Source organism: Haemorhous mexicanus, chromosome 25 (genome assembly GCF_027477595.1).
Source record: "Haemorhous mexicanus isolate bHaeMex1 chromosome 25, bHaeMex1.pri, whole genome shotgun sequence".
Lineage (NCBI taxonomy): Eukaryota > Metazoa > Chordata > Aves > Passeriformes > Fringillidae > Haemorhous > Haemorhous mexicanus.
Genome location: NC_082365.1, coordinates 579,185 through 595,814, shown reverse-complemented (window position 1 = coordinate 595,814; position 16,630 = coordinate 579,185). Strand labels below are relative to the sequence as shown.

Genomic DNA, 16,630 nt, shown 5'->3' with positions numbered 1-16,630 from the left:
CCAAACCCGCACACCCAGCGGGGCTCCGGCTCCCCAAACCCGCACACCCAGCGGGGCTCCCCAAACCCGCACACCCAACAGGGCTCCCCAAACCCGCACACCCAGCGGGGCTCCCCAAACCCGCACACCCAACAGGGCTCGGGCTCCCAAACCCGCACTCCCGGCGGGGCTCAGGCTCCCCAAACCCGCACACCCAACGGGGCTCCCCAAACCCGCACACCCAGCGGGGCTCCGGCTCCCAAACCCGCACACCCAGCGGGGCTCCCCAAACCCGCACACCCAGCGGGGCTCCGGCTCCCCAAACCCGCACACCCAGCGGGGCTCCCCAAACCCGCACACCCAACAGGGCTCCCCAAACCCGCACACCCAGCGGGGCTCCCCAAACCCGCACACCCAACAGGGCTCGGGCTCCCAAACCCGCACTCCCGGCGGGGCTCAGGCTCCCCAAACCCGCACACCCAACGGGGCTCCCCAAACCCGCACACCCGGCGGGGCTCCGGCTCCCAAACCCGCACACCCAGCGGGGCTCCGGCTCCCCAAACCCGCACATCCAGCGCGGCTCCGGCTCCCAATCCCGCACACCCAACAGGGCTCCCCAAACCCGCACACCCAGCGGGGCTCCGGCTCCCCAAACCCGCACACCCAACAGGGCTCCCCAAACCCGCACACCCAGCGGGGCTCCGGCTCCCCAAACCCGCACACCCAGCGGGGCTCCGGCTCCCCAAACCCGCACACCCAACGGGGCTCCGGCTCCCCAAACCCGCACACCCAGCGGGGCTCCGGCTCCCCAAACCCGCACACCCAGCGGGGCTCCCCAAACCCGCACACCCGGCGGGGCTCCGGCTCCCAAACCCGCACACCCAGCGGGGCTCCGGCTCCCCAAACCCGCACACCCAACGGGGCTCCGGCTCCCACACCCGCACACCCAACAGGGCTCAGGCTCCCCAAACCCGCACACCCAGCGGGGCTCCCCAAACCCGCACACCCGGCGGGGCTCCGGTTCCTCCAGCCCCTCTGGGCTGTGCTGCCTGCTCCTCCCAGCCGAGCCCTGGGCTCTGTTGCTAAGTGTCGCCAGATGCTTTGAAATTTGGTGTGCTGGGTTTGGCCACAGACTGCAGCGGGTGCCACAAGGTCAGCAGAACAACTTGTGCTCTTTGTTCTGCTGGTCTCTGCTCTCACCTCCGTCCTGGCAGCTCCTTCCAGCTCTATTCAATAGAGAAAATAGGGGGAGCATCTCCTTCCCTCACTAGAAGATGAGCTGTGGGCTGGGGTCCCTCAGGTGCACTACCTTTCTGGTTTTCCTAGACCAGTTTTATTATTTGAAGACAGAGAAAAAAAGAGCCTGGCCTTTACCAACCTCTTCTCAGTTTGAGCCCTGCTCCCTAACCATGGGCTGTGTCAGCTGTGGTGTAACAATGACTGTGACTTCTGTGTCCTCCCAGGCAGGACATTGGCTGAAACTGGGCAGGTCTCTTTGGTCGTGGGAGGACTCAGCAGGCAGAATTCGTGTCAAATCCATCTGCTGTTTATTATTACTCATGAAAACGTGACAACACTGGCTGAAGCACAAGCTGGTCAGACTCAAGTTTAGTCTGAATGGACAGACAAGAATGGTCAGTGAGCTTGTGAGCTGCTGCATTATGAGCAGCAAAGAACACATCCTGTCTTTCAACCAACTCAACCAATCCTCATGTTAAAAAACTCAAAACCCCCAACCAGACAAAGTTTCCATCTTCTCTGTGTAGAAATTATTACATAAAGACATAAATTCACGTGGGGCTTTAGAGCAGCCTCAGACCCAGAGGTTGCTGCAGTTTCCCAGGAGTTTCTTGGCAAAGCCAGGTGCTTTATCAGTGCTCTGGTGCTCACTGGCTGCTTCAGCCTCTGTTTATGACTCTGGGTCTGTTGTTTGCTCTGCAAGAGCTGGCTTTGGTTTCTTGCACAGGATGTAGGTCCTTAAAATTAAAAGGTATGTGGTTCTGAACTTCTTTATCCTGCAGGCATAGACAATGGGGTTCATGGCAGAATTGGCATGGGATAAGAGGATTGCCAAGTAAATCAAATATGGGGGGATCTGAGACTCAGGGTGAAAATAGAAAACACAGTTTATAATGCACAGAGGCAGCCAGGAGATGGCAAACAGGAAGAGAACAAGTGCAAGAGACTTGGCTGTCCTGAACTCCTGGCCATAGAAAGCCCCAGCCCCTCTCCCACCTTGGCTGAGCTTCGTGCGGATGATGAGGAAGATCCCGGCATACAGAGCACACATGATCAGCAGGGGCATGAGGATCCACAGGAAGAAGCAGAAATACACCATGTAATCCATCCTTATCACGGAGATGAACCTGCACCTGAGGAAGCTGGGGCCTGCCTTGTTCCAGCCAAACATGGGGAGGAGCCCTCCCAGCAGGGACAGGGACCAGCACAGCCCCAGGGCCCACCAAACTCTCCTCTCTGTGGTGATTATTTTATATCTGTAGGGGAAGAAATCCCAGGTTGTGTTAGAGAGAAGCATTTTAAGGTAGTTAAGGATGAACTCACCTGTTCAGGTACTGCAGGAACCCAAATTTTATCTTGAGGCAAACCCCACCTCTTTGTAACAGTTTCTTTGCAGCATCAGTAGGAACTGTGCTCAAGCTCCCTTGTTTAAAATAGGATGTTTAACCTATTTTATTTCTTGTTTCATTATGATCTTAGTTCTCCTCTTGCCAGGATATTGCTGTGCTGCTCTTGGAAGTCCTATCTCATTTCTTGGCTTCTTTGGGTGTACCTTCCTCTTTTTATTTGGTTTGTGCCATTTGTAGGGCTAAAATTCATTCTTCAGCTTCACAGGTCCTTTCCCATTATAAAACATGACTTTTTGGATGCCTGAGGTTATGCTTTGCTTTTCTAGCTTGTGTACTTTTCATTTAAATGTAAACAGTGAGTGACTTCAGTTAACTGTCAATAAGTTTTTACTACTTCTGTATTTTCAGCAAATACTAAAAGGAATTTTATTTAAAAGACAAGCCTCAGAAACCTAAGAAAAGCCCAATAACACACCAACATCCTGTGCAGAATCAGAATGCTGAATATTTAGCAGCCTGCCCACAGAAGCATCCTGTGGCCGCACTCTGATGGGGGTAACCGAGCTGAGCTGGGTATCCATCCAGCTCATGGATAACTGCTCCATGGGCACCCCCAGCTCTCTGGGAAGCCCATCCCAGGTGGGCTCTGAGGCACAAGCATCCACTTCAAGTAATTAAAGTAATGGAACGTTAGACAGGAGGGTGGGGCAGCCTCACCTGGTGGGCAGCTTGACGCGCAGGTACCGGTCGATGGCGATGGCCAGCAGGGACAGGATGGAGGCGTTGGAGAACACCAGCATCAGGCAGCACATGAAGAGGCAGCCGTAGGCGGGCACGGCCATGCCCAGGCTCACCACCATGGCCAGGGGCATCACCAGCAGCCCCATGGCGGCGTCGGCCAGCGCCAGGGACGCGATGAAGTAGAGCGTGGTGTTCTGGAAGGCGGCGTTCAGCCTCACGGCCCAGAGCACCAGGACGTTGCCCAGCGTGGCAAACAGGGCCAGCAGGCACTCGCTGCCCATGTAAATCCCGTCCAGGCTGCTCAGGGCCAGGCTGCTGTTGGGCATCCTGGGCTCTGCAGCTGCAGCAAACGTGAGAGCATCGACGGCCACGCCGGGATCCTCAGCGGCTGTGCTCGCCTGCTCTGGGGCTCTCCGACATCCACACCTCTGTGCTAGCTCATGACCTCAGCACTCGGGCAGCAAACCAGATATCTGCAGATATCTCAGCAGCCAGGAGCCGTTCCCCTCTCTGCAGACCCCTCCTGAAGCTCACTGCATCCCTTCAGCAGCCTCGAGGCAGCAGGGTGCCTTGGGAAGCTGTTCGGAAGGGAGAGCCGTCCTCCCACAGTCCTTCTTAGCAGCAGCTTACAAAGAAATTGTTTTACAGGTTCCTCTTTCAAGCCCTTTTAGAGCAGCTGGCCGCAAAGCGGCCGCTTATCAGGGCAGCTATCTCTCTGTCACTGTCACACTGGGGCAGCTCGCTGCAGGCTGCTGAAGGGGCTGCATTTGAAAACCAAAGGGTGAAGGTAAGGACAGGGAGAGGCCACTCTGCTGTTACCAACATGGAGAAAACGGATATGACCTGGGGGAAAATTGATTCCCAATCAAGTCAGAGGAGGATAACGAGAAAGAAAAGCAAGTTGTGGAGGCAGAGGGCGGGTGCTGGAGCAGAGGCTCCGCCCTGACCCGGCTGGACCGGGCGGCCGGAGCTGGAGCCGGAGGATGGAGCACAGCGGGCTCATGGACCTGTTCCTGCAGCTCAGATTTAACAGCTCTGCCTCTGCCCATCCCTTTTCCTCCAAAGGCAGGTGCTTTTCCGCGGGGACACTGTGTCCTGTGTCCGAGGGCGATGCCACCGAGCCCAGCTGAGGCCAGATCGGGGGGTTCCGCCCAGCACCCCCTGTTCCCACCAGGTTCCTGCCGGGGCAGGCACAAGGTGCTCTGATACTCTTCAGGTGCTTCCTCAGCAGGCAGCATCTGTTTCCTGTCCTAACCACGGCAGAGCCAGGCTGCTGTGACTCCTCTGTCCCCGGAGGAGGGTGAGCCTGTGCCCTCTGCTGTCCTGCCCCGCACGAGCAGGGCTTTCCCTCTGCCCTGCGGTGCCGCATCCCTTCCTCGGGCCTTGCATCCTCACATCCCTCCGCTCAGGAAACGCAGGGCCGGAGGTTTTTACAGCTGCCAAAGCGATCGAGCGTCCCTGCACAGAGGAGCAGCCCGGTGTGACCCAGCCCGAGGCGGAGCGGGGCTGGGGGCAGCAGGCGGAGGCTTCGGTGCCGGTCGGGGTTCCAGGGCTGGGGTTCCAGGGTTAGGGTTCCAGGGCTGGGGTTCCAGGGCTGGGGTTCCAAGGTTGGGGTTCCAAGGTTGGGGTTCCAGGGTTGGGGTTCCAGGGTCGGGGTTCCAAGGTAGGGGTTCCAAGGTTGGGGTTCCAGGGTTGGGGTTCCAGGGTTGGGGTTCCAGGGTCGGGGTTCCAGGGCTGGGGTTCCAGGGTTGGGGTTCCAAGGTTGGGGTTCCAGGGTTGGGGTTCCAGGGTTGGGGTTCCAAGGTTGGGGTTCCAGGGTTGGGGTTCCAGGGTTGGGGTTCCAGGGTTGGGTTTCCAAGGTTGGGGTTCCAGGGTTGGGGTTCCAGGGTTGGGGTTCCAAGGTTGGGGTTCCAGGGTCGGGGTTCCAGGGTCGGGGTTCCAAGTTTGGGGTTCCAGGGTGTATTTTTATTGTCGGTCTGAGGCTGCTCCAGGAGCAGCCCGTGCCAGGCAGGCTGGGATCGGAGCCGGGCCAGTCCCGGGGATGTCACCCTGAGATGGGGTTAAAGCTTCGGATCCCCGTCCCCCAGCACTCGATGGTTTTGCCATTTAAAGGCTGTGCTCGTTTCTTGGATGGCTCCAGCGAAAGGCTTCCAGCTATTCCCGAGGGATCCTCCTACATCCTGGTGAGATAAGGATCAGGAAGGGAAGGTCTCTGCAATCTCAGCTGCGGCTTTGAGCACAGATTCCCTTTTCACTTTGGGGGTGGAGGGGAGGAGAACAAATTTGCTAGAAAAAAAATCATGTCTAAGTGACACACAGAAAAAAACATGTCCCACAACAATGATCTTATCCTGTGAGTCAACAACAGCCACGTCTGCATTTGTTCTGGGGGGGCTGTGGAGCACTGGCAGGGGGGACAGGGCAGCCTCCCCCAAGGGAACCCCCCCGGGAGGCCCTGCCAGGCACAGGGGGCTCGGGGGTCCCTGCTCACACAGTTCCAGCCTGTCCCAGCCACAGCCACCCTCCCTGCCTTGGGACACCTGTGCCCCTCTCTCCTTACATCCCAGCAGCTCCTGCTCCTGTGCCCGGAGGTGTGGAGGAGTTTTTTTTCTGGATTCCAAAATTTAATGTTTACTTGTTAGGAAAAAACCCCAAGCAACTCCTAAACCAAGCAGTGGTGAGTTCTGTCCTGGCTCTTCCCTGCCTGGGAAGGAAGTGAAAGCCAGGCAGAGGGAGGATGTGAGTGTGGAGCAGAGTCACAGCTGGTGTGACAGCGATTGTGGGCTGCTGAATTATGAACCAGAATGAGAGGCTGGAGCCTGGAGTGGGGGCAGTGTCCTGTCACTGTGCCTCAGTTTCCCCATCCATGGTAAAAGGAGGGTTAATCTGGTTTACACAGAGCTGGGAAGGGCTGGACAGGAGCAGAGCCCTTTTGGTTTCCCTCTGAAACTCCCATTTGGGATTTTTTCCCCTGCCCCTCCAACTGGGGCACAGTGAAGTTGGAAAACCACGGCTGTTTTTTCAGAAATGCAAAAACCTGAAGGAACCCCTGCTCTGGCACACAGAGCTGTGCTGAGAGGCAGAGTTCACTGTCCTTAGAATGCAGGGCTGGTTCCAAAGATGATTTCAGCTGCTGTCAAGAGCAAATTGTCAGAGGAGAATCAGATCTGGAAAGCTCTTCCCCTCCACATCCCATTCCCTGGCTCTGAGCGGTGCTGGGCTCCTGCTCCCCCCAGGATTTGGGTCCCAAAGCCCACAGCCGGAGGGAGCTGCGTCTGCTGGTCCTGCCCAGCCCGTCGGGCTCTGCCGGGCCCGCCTGGGAGGAGCTGGGGCTGCCAAACCAGTCGGGCCCAGTGCCTCTGCTGGGTGGGATTCCAGCCTGCTCCCGCTGGCCGCCCCCGGAGCTCAGGTACAAACCGGGCAGGGCGCAGGACAGGGGCTTGGACAGTTACATTTTGGGGTGTTTTAAAGTTAATTGCGCTGTAACTGGAGTGTTCCCGAGCTCTCTCTGGGTGTGGCTGTGGGGTGGGGGCAGCGCAGCTGGCACAGGAGCCCGTTTGGTGCCAGCCCCTGTCCCGCACAGGCAGGGATCCGTGCCAGCCCGGGGCAGCAGCGTGCCCGGGTTAGCCCGTTCTTCCTGCCCAGCTCCCCGGGCTGGCAGGGACGGCGTCCCACGGCTGCCCTGGCTCGCTGGGGACCGCCTGGAATGTTCTGTCCCAGCCTGGTGCAGAGCCAGGCAGAGCCATCACCAGCCCTCTGGAGAGCCACCTCCTGCGTGTGAGGGGAGGAAATCACCTGGGTTGTGTCTCACAGCCCCTGCTCAGCCCTGCTGGGCCCTGGAGCTGGCAGCAGGTCCGGGATCCCACTGCAGACCCCTCTGAGCACAGCACAGAACTCCCCATCCTCGCTCTTCAGTAGAGACCGGTTTAAAATTCCATGAGAACGACATCCAATCAATCCTGGGGAGATGAAAGGGAGCCTGGAGCTGGCAGGAGGCTCTTCAGAGAGGCTCTCTTTACACAAATTGTCTGGCTGACAGCAGAGAAGCTGTTTTGACATTTTATAAACTCTTTCACTGATAATTTTGCAACTCAGTGCAGCAAAGCTGGGGGAGGCAGGACAGAGTGAAACAACAAAGCCAAGGCCCTGAGCTCCCTTCCCAGCCCTTTCTTTTGAACACCAGCAAATTATTTAACTGCAAAGCACAGCAAAGGCAGCCTTTCTCTGGAAAGAAAGGGAGGAAAGTGCCATCGCCTCACTGATGAGCATCCTCAGGAGGGGACAACTCAGCTGGCACAGGCAGCACCCACTGCCACTGCCCTGCCTGTCCCTGGGGGCTGTTAAACCCATTCAGCAGCTTCTCAAATCAGTTTGTCTCCAGCAAGGCTTGAGTGGACAGTGTCAGAAATCAGCTCTATCAACTACAGTAAATATCTGTGCTTGATGCAGGGTCACTGAGTCACTCTGCATTTTGAGTGTTTAGTGGCATCTCAGGCTACACATGTCCCAGATTAAATGAATAGGTATTTCCTATTTCCAAGGCATTTCCTAAGATTTTGGGTCATCCTGTGCAGGGCCAGGAGTTGGATTGATGATGCTTGTGGGTCCCTCCCAGCTCAGGATACTCAATGATTCTATGAATATCTTGTTGTAATTTATTTATGAATCATGACTCACTCTCTGACTGGCATTTGTGGACTAATTCATCTCTGTCAGCATGTCTGGGGGAGGGAGAGCTTATATTTCCTCTGGATATCTTTTAAGTGCTTTTTTCCTGCCTTTATTTCCCTAATCAAAGCAAGACCTTATTTATAGTGCTGCCGTTTCTGTCTGGGTAAGCCCAGAGTGGCCCCAATGGCTTAACAGGATTTATTTACCCGGCCTGACCCGGGGCAGTGAGCAGGGGGATTTGGCCCTGTGGCTGCTCTGATCCCTGGGAGGTGGCAGCAGAGGCTTTCCCCTGAGGAGCAGCAATTCCAAATGGCCAAGGGAAACTCCACGGGCCCTGGTGGCCCCAAACCAGAGAGGAGAGGGGTCCCAGTGCCCACTCTGATCCCACCAGGCTCCCCAGCTCGCTGCCTCTGCCTGGGGCTCTGCAGGGAAGGTCAGAGGAGTCTGAAGGAGCAGGGAAGGAAGGAGGGAGGCTCAGCACCCACACCAAGGGTGACACCACACCGAGGGCAGCCACACTAAGGTGCTGGCAGGAGGGAAAAGCCTTTGGGCCCTTCTTTGATCAAAGGTGGACTGCAAACAAACCATTTTCCAGGGAAGTGCTCCTGAGAGGTGCCTGGGGTGTCCCCAGGAGCTCGGCCCCACCAACAGGAAGGTGAGCTGGAGGCAGCCAGGCTCTGGGGGCCAGGTTTGCCAGGGAAGCTCTTTAGGAAGGAAGCATTGTTTATACCTTTTTATTTGTAATGTATGTATATTTGGATCCAACCTTTTCCATGATGGATGGCAGAAATCAAGGCCTCTTTTGTTCTACAATTAACTCAGGGATGTATTTTGGTTCTTTAGTGAAAAAAAGGAATTTATTTTTCCTTACAACAAAACACACACACAGAGCTCTCATTGCTGTAGAAAACTGTTTTGTTAATGACACTTATTGCCAGGATTGCTGCCCTGATTTGGGGGAAATAAAGTATTCTGAAACACTTGCTGCAAGTTTTGGAGCCTCACCACGACAGATCTGGAGTTTGCCCCTAAGGTTTGTCTGAAGCAATCCCAACACTGCAGTGGAAGGGAATTTCAAGGGAGAATATTCCCAGGTAGAGGATAACCCCAGAGCCCTGTTCCTGGGCTGGGGGATGCAGCTCTGCCCTTGTGCAGCCCTGGCACAGCCCCCCCGGGCAGGCGCAGCCCCTGCGGGCTCTGCTGCAGCGGCGGCCTGGGAAGGGCCCGTGGGAAGGACGGGGATGGATAAAGTGTCCTTGTTTCCATCTGCTCCGCTCCCGGCCCTTCCACTCCCACCCAGACTCGGGCGGGACCCGCTGGGCTGGGCTCGGCTCCCTTGGCGGCCGGGCCGTGAAACTCCGCTCGCCCGAGGCTTCCATGTGGGGCTGGGCCGGGAGAGCCCGGGGCCAGCGGGACTGAGAGCCGGGACGGGAGGGCAGGGCTGGGCCGGGCCGGGCTGGGCCGGGCTGGGCCGGGCTGGGCCGGGCTGGGCCGGGCTGGGCTGGGCCGGGCTGGGCCGGGCCGGGCTGGGCTGGGCTGGGCTGGGCCGGGCAGGGCTGGGCCGGGCTGGGCCGGGCCGGGCCGGGCTGGGCCGGGCTGGGCCGGGCCGGGCTGCCCCGCATCCTGCCCGGGGCCGGAGCACGGAGCAGAGAGCTGCTGGGGTGGTGCCCAAAGAGCTCCATGGGTGCTCTAAGAGCTCCATGGGTGCCCAAGGAGCTCCATGGGTGCCCAAAGAGCTCCATGGGTGCCCAAGGAGCTCCATGGGTGCCCAAGGAGCTGCCAGGGTGCCCAAGGAGCTGCATGGGTGCCCAAGGAGCTGCCAGGGTGCCCAAGGAGCTCCATGGGTGCCCAAGGAGCTGCCAGGGTGCCCAAGGAGCTCCATGGGTGCCCAAGGAGCTGCCGGGGTGCCCAAGGAGCTCCATGGGTGCCCAAGGAGCTGCCGGGGCAGGGAGGTGCCCGCAGCACGCACGGCGGTGACAGGAGCCGTCGGGCGGTGACAGGAGCCGTCGGGAGATGCCGTCAGTCTGGAATGCAGCTCCTCACCACAACACACAGCCCAGGCAGTAAAACAAGCGATTAAATGCTCTGATACCTCTGCGGTTTCTGTAACTCTGGAAAGACAAGTGGAGATTTCTGTCATTAAGTTAACCTTAGGAGCCGGCCCCCATCAGCCCAGGAGCTCAGCTCCCATCCTGCTTCATCAAGCGGGGCAGCAGCTCCTGGGACCCCTTCTGTCTGCTTAGGGCAAAAGTGAGACCTGGCAGATAAGTGCCCTCATCCCTGGCGGGTTTGTTCCCTGGGAAAGCAGCTTGGGAGCCTCATGCCGGCCGTCCCACCAAGCCCAGGCTGGGGCTCCTGGTGGGCTCTGCCAGACGGGCAGGTCCCAGCCCCACGGGCACCAGGGCTGGGCTGGGTCCCCACCCTGCTCAGGTCACTGCTGGGCTGAGAGCTCTGCTCTCAGTGCTTCAGGCTTTTCCCAGTCCCTGCCACGAGTGCCGAGACACCTCCAGCCCGAGAGGCACAGCCCTCCCTGCCCGGGCCGGCTGCAATCCCATCTGCTGCATTTCTCACTTCAGATGCAACTGCTCCATCTCTGCTCACTTCCAGGGCTGCGCTCGGGCTGGGAGACGAGCGCTTTGCAAATGCATCTGCTGTTATTTATGCAAACACTCTCTTCTCAAAGGGCAACAGAGGGAAGCGCTGGCAACCAGAGCACACGCAGACGTCTCGAGGGTGTCCCCGGGATTTCAGCTGGGCTGCAGCCACGCACTGACAGCACGGCTCAGCTCGTGGGGACCTTCCACCCCCACAACCCCTGGGCGCCCCAAGGAGATCCCTGAGTGCTGCCCAGGTGTCCCAGGGTGACCTGCCCGGCCCTGGTGGGGCAGTGGCACCGCTACCCCCTGCCCAGGGGGGACAGGGCAGGGTGGGAGACACGCAGGACATCCAGCCTTTCCCAGGCAGCCTCCAGTCACAGCTTCTGAGTCACCGCAGAGTGGAAGTGACTCATGATCCGCTGGGGAGGCGACAGCTGGCGGCAGAGCTGGGCTCAGGCTGTGACACTCCGCCGCTGCCCGAAGGGCCCCAGGGTGACAGTGCTGGGAGGGGAAGCTCAGCCCTGGCTGGGAGCAGACACAGGTGCCTCGTGCTCCCTCCATCCAGCGTTTGCTCTGCTTTATTCAGCCTTCCCCAAGGAAAATACCTGCTCTTCCCGAGAAAGAGGCTCAAAGCCAGGGTCATTCACTTGTGCTCAGGAAGCAATCAGAAAACAAAGAGTGCTGTCAAAGTCTAAGTGTTACTGCAGTCATAATTACGGTGGAGCAGCTATTAAAGGGAGCTGAGGAGCTGCCTCTCCTGCCACAGCTGCTTTTGGACAAGCTCCCGCTAAGCCCTGGGAGCAGGAGGAATGAAGGTGCTGGAGGGTCTCCAAGGCTGGGGCATGATTAAGTCCTCTTAGGACAGCAGAGCAGCACTAACTGGAAAGACACATCCCTCCTCCAGGTACAGGTGAGTTCATTATTCCCTCACTGATGCCGTTATAAACCCTGTCCTGCAGCCCCGTGCCCGTTGAGCTGCTGGCCTGGGGCTGGCCTGGGGGCCCCTGGGTGAGACTGGCACTGACCCTGAGTGGAACCACTCATTAACTGGGACAGGTAATGAAGAACCTCCACGGGTCTCACAGGGCTTCCAGGAGCTGAGGGACAAATACCTGGATTGTTTTACCTGCTAATCAAACATTGCCCCTTGGCTACAGTACAGTCATTGTGTGACTGTGTTTAAAGACAACAAGTGTTGAAACCCCATGAAAGGAGACATGGGAAGGAGTACTTACTGAGTTAGACATGCTCACATTTCAATATATATATGACACTTAATTTCAAGGCAATGTTTGTCTCATTGTGTGGGTTCCACAAACCCAGTCAAAGGATGTCTCTGACTTCCTCTTGCACTTACATTTTAACTTTCATTTTACCTTTGGTTTTTTCTTTCCTTTCCCCCAGCTTGCCTGTACTCCACTACCTGGATTTTACAGAATAAAAGTAGGAAAAAGGGAGCTGCAGCTGCCCTAGAAATGGGTGAAAGCGGCTGGCAGAGGAGGAGGAGGTTTGGTACCCAGAGATGGAGGAGGCACCGTGGGGTGAGCGGGTGCCTGGCTCCACAGGGCTGCACAGGAAGGAGTTGGGTAACAGAAAATGTGTGGTTGCAGCTGCCTTTGAGCAGTGAGCAACGTTTGTCAGCTGAAGGAATAACACTTGTTACTGCTCATGTTGAGCTCTGCTATCCCAGTTTTTCCTGCTTGGGCCTCTTGTGGCTGCCCAGGGCTGCAGTGCATGGAAAAGCCAGTCCAGGCTTTCCCTTTGGAAACCTGCTGGAGCTTTGGCACAGCCCTGCTTGGGACCTGGGATCCCTCCCCAGATCCCACAGCTCCCAGCTCATCTGCCTAATGACCTGGTAGCTGCACCCAGGCAGGCAGTGGGCTCGGAACAAACCTGCAGTGGGAGCAGGGATGGGCTGTGCAGGGGATCTGCCCCTGTCTGCTCTGGGAACAGGCTCAGGGCTCTGAGCCCTCCTGCCCTAACACAGCTTGGGGGGCTGGGCTGTGTTAAAGGGTCCTTTCTGCTCAGAGCCCTGGCAAGGACAGCGTGGGAGGGGAGGTGTGAGCTCCGTGACCCTCAGCCAGGGCAGCTGCTGGCAGCCATGTGGGTGCTCACTGTTAATTACATCATTAAGTCATTATTCATAATGATACACTGCAATCTCATCTGAAAAGAAAATATTGTGCTAGCACTTCAAAGGCTTGTGTTGAGGTCTTTGGAATGAGAGTTTTTCCCTTGATTCTTCCCTGACTGGAGTTTAAAGAGTGATTATTGCAAGTTTAGAGAGCACCAGCTCCCTCCTTGTGCAGCTGCAGGTCAGACACTGAGGACAGCACCAGGATGGAGGCAGCACCTTCCCTCCTGACAGCCAGAGCAGAAGGATAATGTGTTATTAGCCTGCATGGTGTCAAACCCACTTTCATTTACTTCCAGCCCTCTGATTCTATCAGCCAGGAATCCAAGGTCATTATGCAATCACAAATTGTTTCTGAATTTCATTAAATCAGCAAATGGGCCTTAGCTACATATTTACATCAGCTGAACTTGTGATAATCTATCCAATTGGGCAATTATTGCTTTGGAATAAAAGAAGTCCTGAGGGATCCTGCTTCATATTAATTTGCCTGCAGAAGACTCAGTGCAACCTCTGCAACTCGGCTGCAAAAGCAGGTGAAAAATTGCAATCTTGTTGCAGGTTCTGGGATAAATAAATGTTTTCCTTTCAGTCTTTTACTGCTGCCATATAGCAGGAAAAGGAGGGTGAAATCCTGGTGTCATTTAATGTGAATGGATTTAGGCTGCAGAGTGTGGGAAAGAAGTTATTGTGGCAACTCCTGTTTTGTATAAATAGATGGGCTGTGATAAATTACACCATTTTTCAATAAAACTGCAGTGTGAAGTGTCACTGGATTTCTTGGGCTGTGTGCAGGACATTCCAGGCTGTGTCCTGTAGGTGACAGGATGCAGAGGATGGATTCTCTTTGCCTCATCACCCTGTGCTGTTGCTGTTGCTGCGGAGGGGACAGCCCTGGTTTGGGGCTGTCAGCAGGCTCTGCCCCTCCAGGCAGGTGTCCGTGCTGTCAGCCACCCTGGGGACATCCCTGCAAGGCTGGGATTTGTTAGAAATGGGGAAATGCACCGGCAGAGACAAGGTGTGGGCACGGGGTGTAACAGCCTGCTGACAGCCTGGATATATCCCACTGCTGGATGGGAGATAAGGAGCAGCAGGCAGGAGGGAAAGAGCTCTGGCTGAGGGGCTGCAGGAGTGGGGCTGGGAGGAACAGAGATCCAGAATTATTCCCTGCTGGAGGCACAAGGAATAGTGCCTCTGATTTCAGCTGAACTTGGACCTGCTTCTCCTCTTCTAATCATTTCATAACCACGTCCACATTCATCCAGATCTAATTTCATGTACTTGCAAAGTCTGACTCAGCAATAAATGTTATCAGCTTCCACTCAAACCTGCAGAAAATGGGGGAAAAAGTCAACCTTGCCAGAGCTCCCATCAAATAGGAGCTCTGTCCTGCTGAGTCAGGCCCTCAGTGTGCCTGGACCCTTATTGTTCTGGAACTTGGAAGATGGTCCACGAGCCATGAAAGAGATAAGTGTGTGATTTTTTGGATACAATAAAACTCTTCAGCCAGTGCTCAGTGGGAAAAGCTGCAAATGTGTTGATATTTGGGGCAAAGGTTGTTAAAGCTTTAATTTCAAAGGAAATTTGGGGTAAAGCCTTGCAGAATGCTCAAACATTTCCATGTACACTGAGCCTGCTAAAGGCATTGCATCCTCACAGTTTCTGCCCACAGGAATACGTTTTCACACAGCTTTTAAAACAGAAGCTGCTGCTGATATTTTGCCCCTGCCTGTTTTCCAGACACAGCCTCACGGTTTTAAACATTGAGTAGTAACTTCCTAAGTTCACAGATTTCATGATAACGTCTGGACTCTGAAGAAGCACGTTGCTCAACCACGAGTGCTGAGCATCCTTGCAGGTGATGCTTTTGCCACCCCGACTGTCCCCCTGTGCCCGAGCCTCTCACTGCTGGGGCTGCCAAGTCCTGCAGGGACCAAGTGTGGAAATCCTTTGCTGACACTGCCCTGCCCCCAGAGATCCCCACCAAGCAGAGATTCACCTGCTCACGGTGGTCCCCAGGGAAGGAGACACCTCTTCAGCCATGAAAACAGGGATTTACAGATCCCTATCAGCAGCCACAAATTGTACCTGGAAGCAAAATTCTGCGCTGTGTGTTCATTTCTGCTGCACACACAAAGGTGTGAGAGGGAGAGCTGGAGCAGTTTCAGTTACAGAGGGTCAGTGGGGACTCTGAGCTCTCTGTGTCTCCTGGCTGCTGACTTGCTGGGGATTTTGGAAAAGTCATTTAATCTTTGTTTTCTGTATAGACAGACAAGTAATATTTAGCATTTTTGTTGGAAAGGCAGCATGACTGCTAAAATATTGTTGCTGTAGCCTCAGACCTCAACGAATCTGCTCGTGTCCCTGAAGTTTTGCAAGTGGTGGTGGAGGAGTGTGGGGAGGCCCGTGGGTGTTTGCTGCTGCTGCTGCTGGCACTGTCCTCTGGAGGATCCCCAGGGACAGCAGCTGCAGCCCTGGTCCTGTCCCTGGCTATGTAAGGAGGTGACAGTGCTTGGAAAGAGGAGAGATCCCTCTGCACCTCATGGAGAGCCAGGCATCGCAACCATGGAAGCAACTACAGCTCCTCCCGGGGTATTTACACATTCCTAACGAGGAAAGAAAGCCCTGAAATTTATTGGCTGCTGACATTAGCTTTTCTGGAGTGTGCAGAGCTGAATTACAGTTGAAGTTGGGGCTGATGAAGTGATCTCCCAGGTCAGTGACTGCGCTGGACTCCTGACCTGATCCTCCCTGTGTGTGACTGACAAACCTCAGTGACGAAAACACCATCAGGACATTTATGTGCTGTTTCCATTATGTGCCGTTTCCTCTCCCCGCCTTTTGTCTGTCTCTTGTCAATTACATGTGTACTTCACATCAATGTCACAGTTCTTTCTTTTCATGCTTTTCTAAACAAATAAACGAAGTGTTTGAAGTGTTGTGTTTCAAGAGGAGCTATTTAAGGGGTGAAGGCGGTGTGGTGCGGTTCTGGGTCCTGTGCTGCGGTAGTGCTCGGTGACCTCTCGGTGACTCTTGTCCTGTCCCGTGGGAGCGGTGCAGCATCACTTCCCTATGGAACACCCTCAGCCCAGTTCCCTGCCTGCTGTCCACCCTTCCCGTGGGGAAATTCCCCCATGTCCAGCCTGCCCAGCTCAGCCTGGGGCCGGTCCCTCTCCTCCTGTCCCTGTTCCCTGGGATGAGACCCCAAATCCCCCCGGCTGCCCCTCCTGCCAGGAGCTGTGCAGAGCCCCAGGGTCCCCCCGGAGCCTCCTTTTCTCCAGGCTGAGCCCCTTCCCAGCCGCTCCCGGAGCTCCAGCCCCGCACCAGGGCCCCAGCCCGGCCCCGCCGGGAGCCCATTCCCGCCGGCAGCCCCGCACCTGCCCCGGCCTCCCGGAACTTTTGCGGGGCCCGTCCGTCCCCGCCCGCCGCTGGCTCCTCCCCGGGCCGCGGAGGGCGGAGGGCGGAGCGGAGCGGCGCCGCCGCCGCGCAGAGCAGCAGCAGCGGCAGCGGCAGCAGCCGAGCCCCAGCGGCAGCCCCGGCCCGCAGCGGCGGCGGAGCGGCGGCGGGAGGCGGCCCGGGGGCGGCGGTGAGCGGGGAAGGCGGCGGGGGCCGGGGCCGGGCCGGGGGAGCGGCGGGGGAAGCGGCGGCCGCGGCTGTCCCGGCGGGGCCTGGCGAGGCCGCGGGGCGGGCGGAGCGGGGCAGGGGCCGGGGCCGGCCCGGAGTCCGGCGGGGCCGGGCGGTGGCAGCGGGGCCGCGCCGGGCGCTCCCTGCCCGCGGCCCGGCCGGAGCGCGGGGGAGGCGGCTCGGCCCCGGCCCCGGCCCCGGCCCCGGCCCCGTCCTGGCCGGCCGGTCCCGTCCCAGCCCCGCCGGACATCCATCTTGTGCGGCACCGGGCCGGCGATAAGCGGAATTGTCGCGCT

General features: G+C 57.2%; 2 protein-coding genes across 4 annotated transcripts in view; one reads left to right on the top strand and one right to left on the bottom strand.

The window, feature by feature from the left end:
• Positions 1–1,503: 1,503 nt before the first annotated feature.
• ADORA3 (adenosine A3 receptor) lies at positions 1,504–4,160 on the bottom strand. 2 transcript variants are annotated; one of them, XM_059867822.1, is made up of 3 exons: positions 3,285–4,160; positions 2,215–2,474; positions 1,504–1,994 (listed from the first exon to the last, which is right to left on the bottom strand). In XM_059867822.1, the coding sequence occupies exons 1-3, from the start codon at positions 3,632–3,634 to the stop codon at positions 1,990–1,992; spliced, it is 615 nt and encodes a 204-aa protein (XP_059723805.1). In that variant the 5' UTR covers positions 3,635–4,160; the 3' UTR covers positions 1,504–1,989. The 2 variants fall into 2 exon arrangements, with proteins under 2 accessions (XP_059723805.1, XP_059723804.1); XM_059867821.1 differs by having other exon boundaries at positions 1,504–2,474; positions 3,285–4,154.
• Positions 4,161–16,180: 12,020 nt separating this feature from the next.
• The window catches only part of RAP1A (RAP1A, member of RAS oncogene family), a 31,796-nt gene continuing 31,346 nt past the window's right edge, over positions 16,181–16,630 (top strand). The window contains exon 1 of one of the 2 annotated variants that reach the window (XM_059867444.1): positions 16,181–16,296. The gene's annotated coding sequence lies outside the window, so the exon portion shown is untranslated. The remainder of the gene's footprint in view (positions 16,297–16,630) is intronic. The other variant, XM_059867443.1, reaches the window with a different exon arrangement.

What these genes read in the sequence shown, in the direction of transcription:
- ADORA3 (XM_059867821.1), bottom strand. Translation starts at nt 3,634, where the DNA reads ATGCCCAACAGCAGCCTGGCCCTGAGCAGCCTGGACGGGATTTACATG. An exon ending in CGCGTCAAGCTGCCCACCAG is followed by an intron (nt 2,475 to 3,284) that starts GTGAGGCTGCCC and finishes CTTCCCCTACAG; the next exon opens with ATATAAAATAATCACCACAG.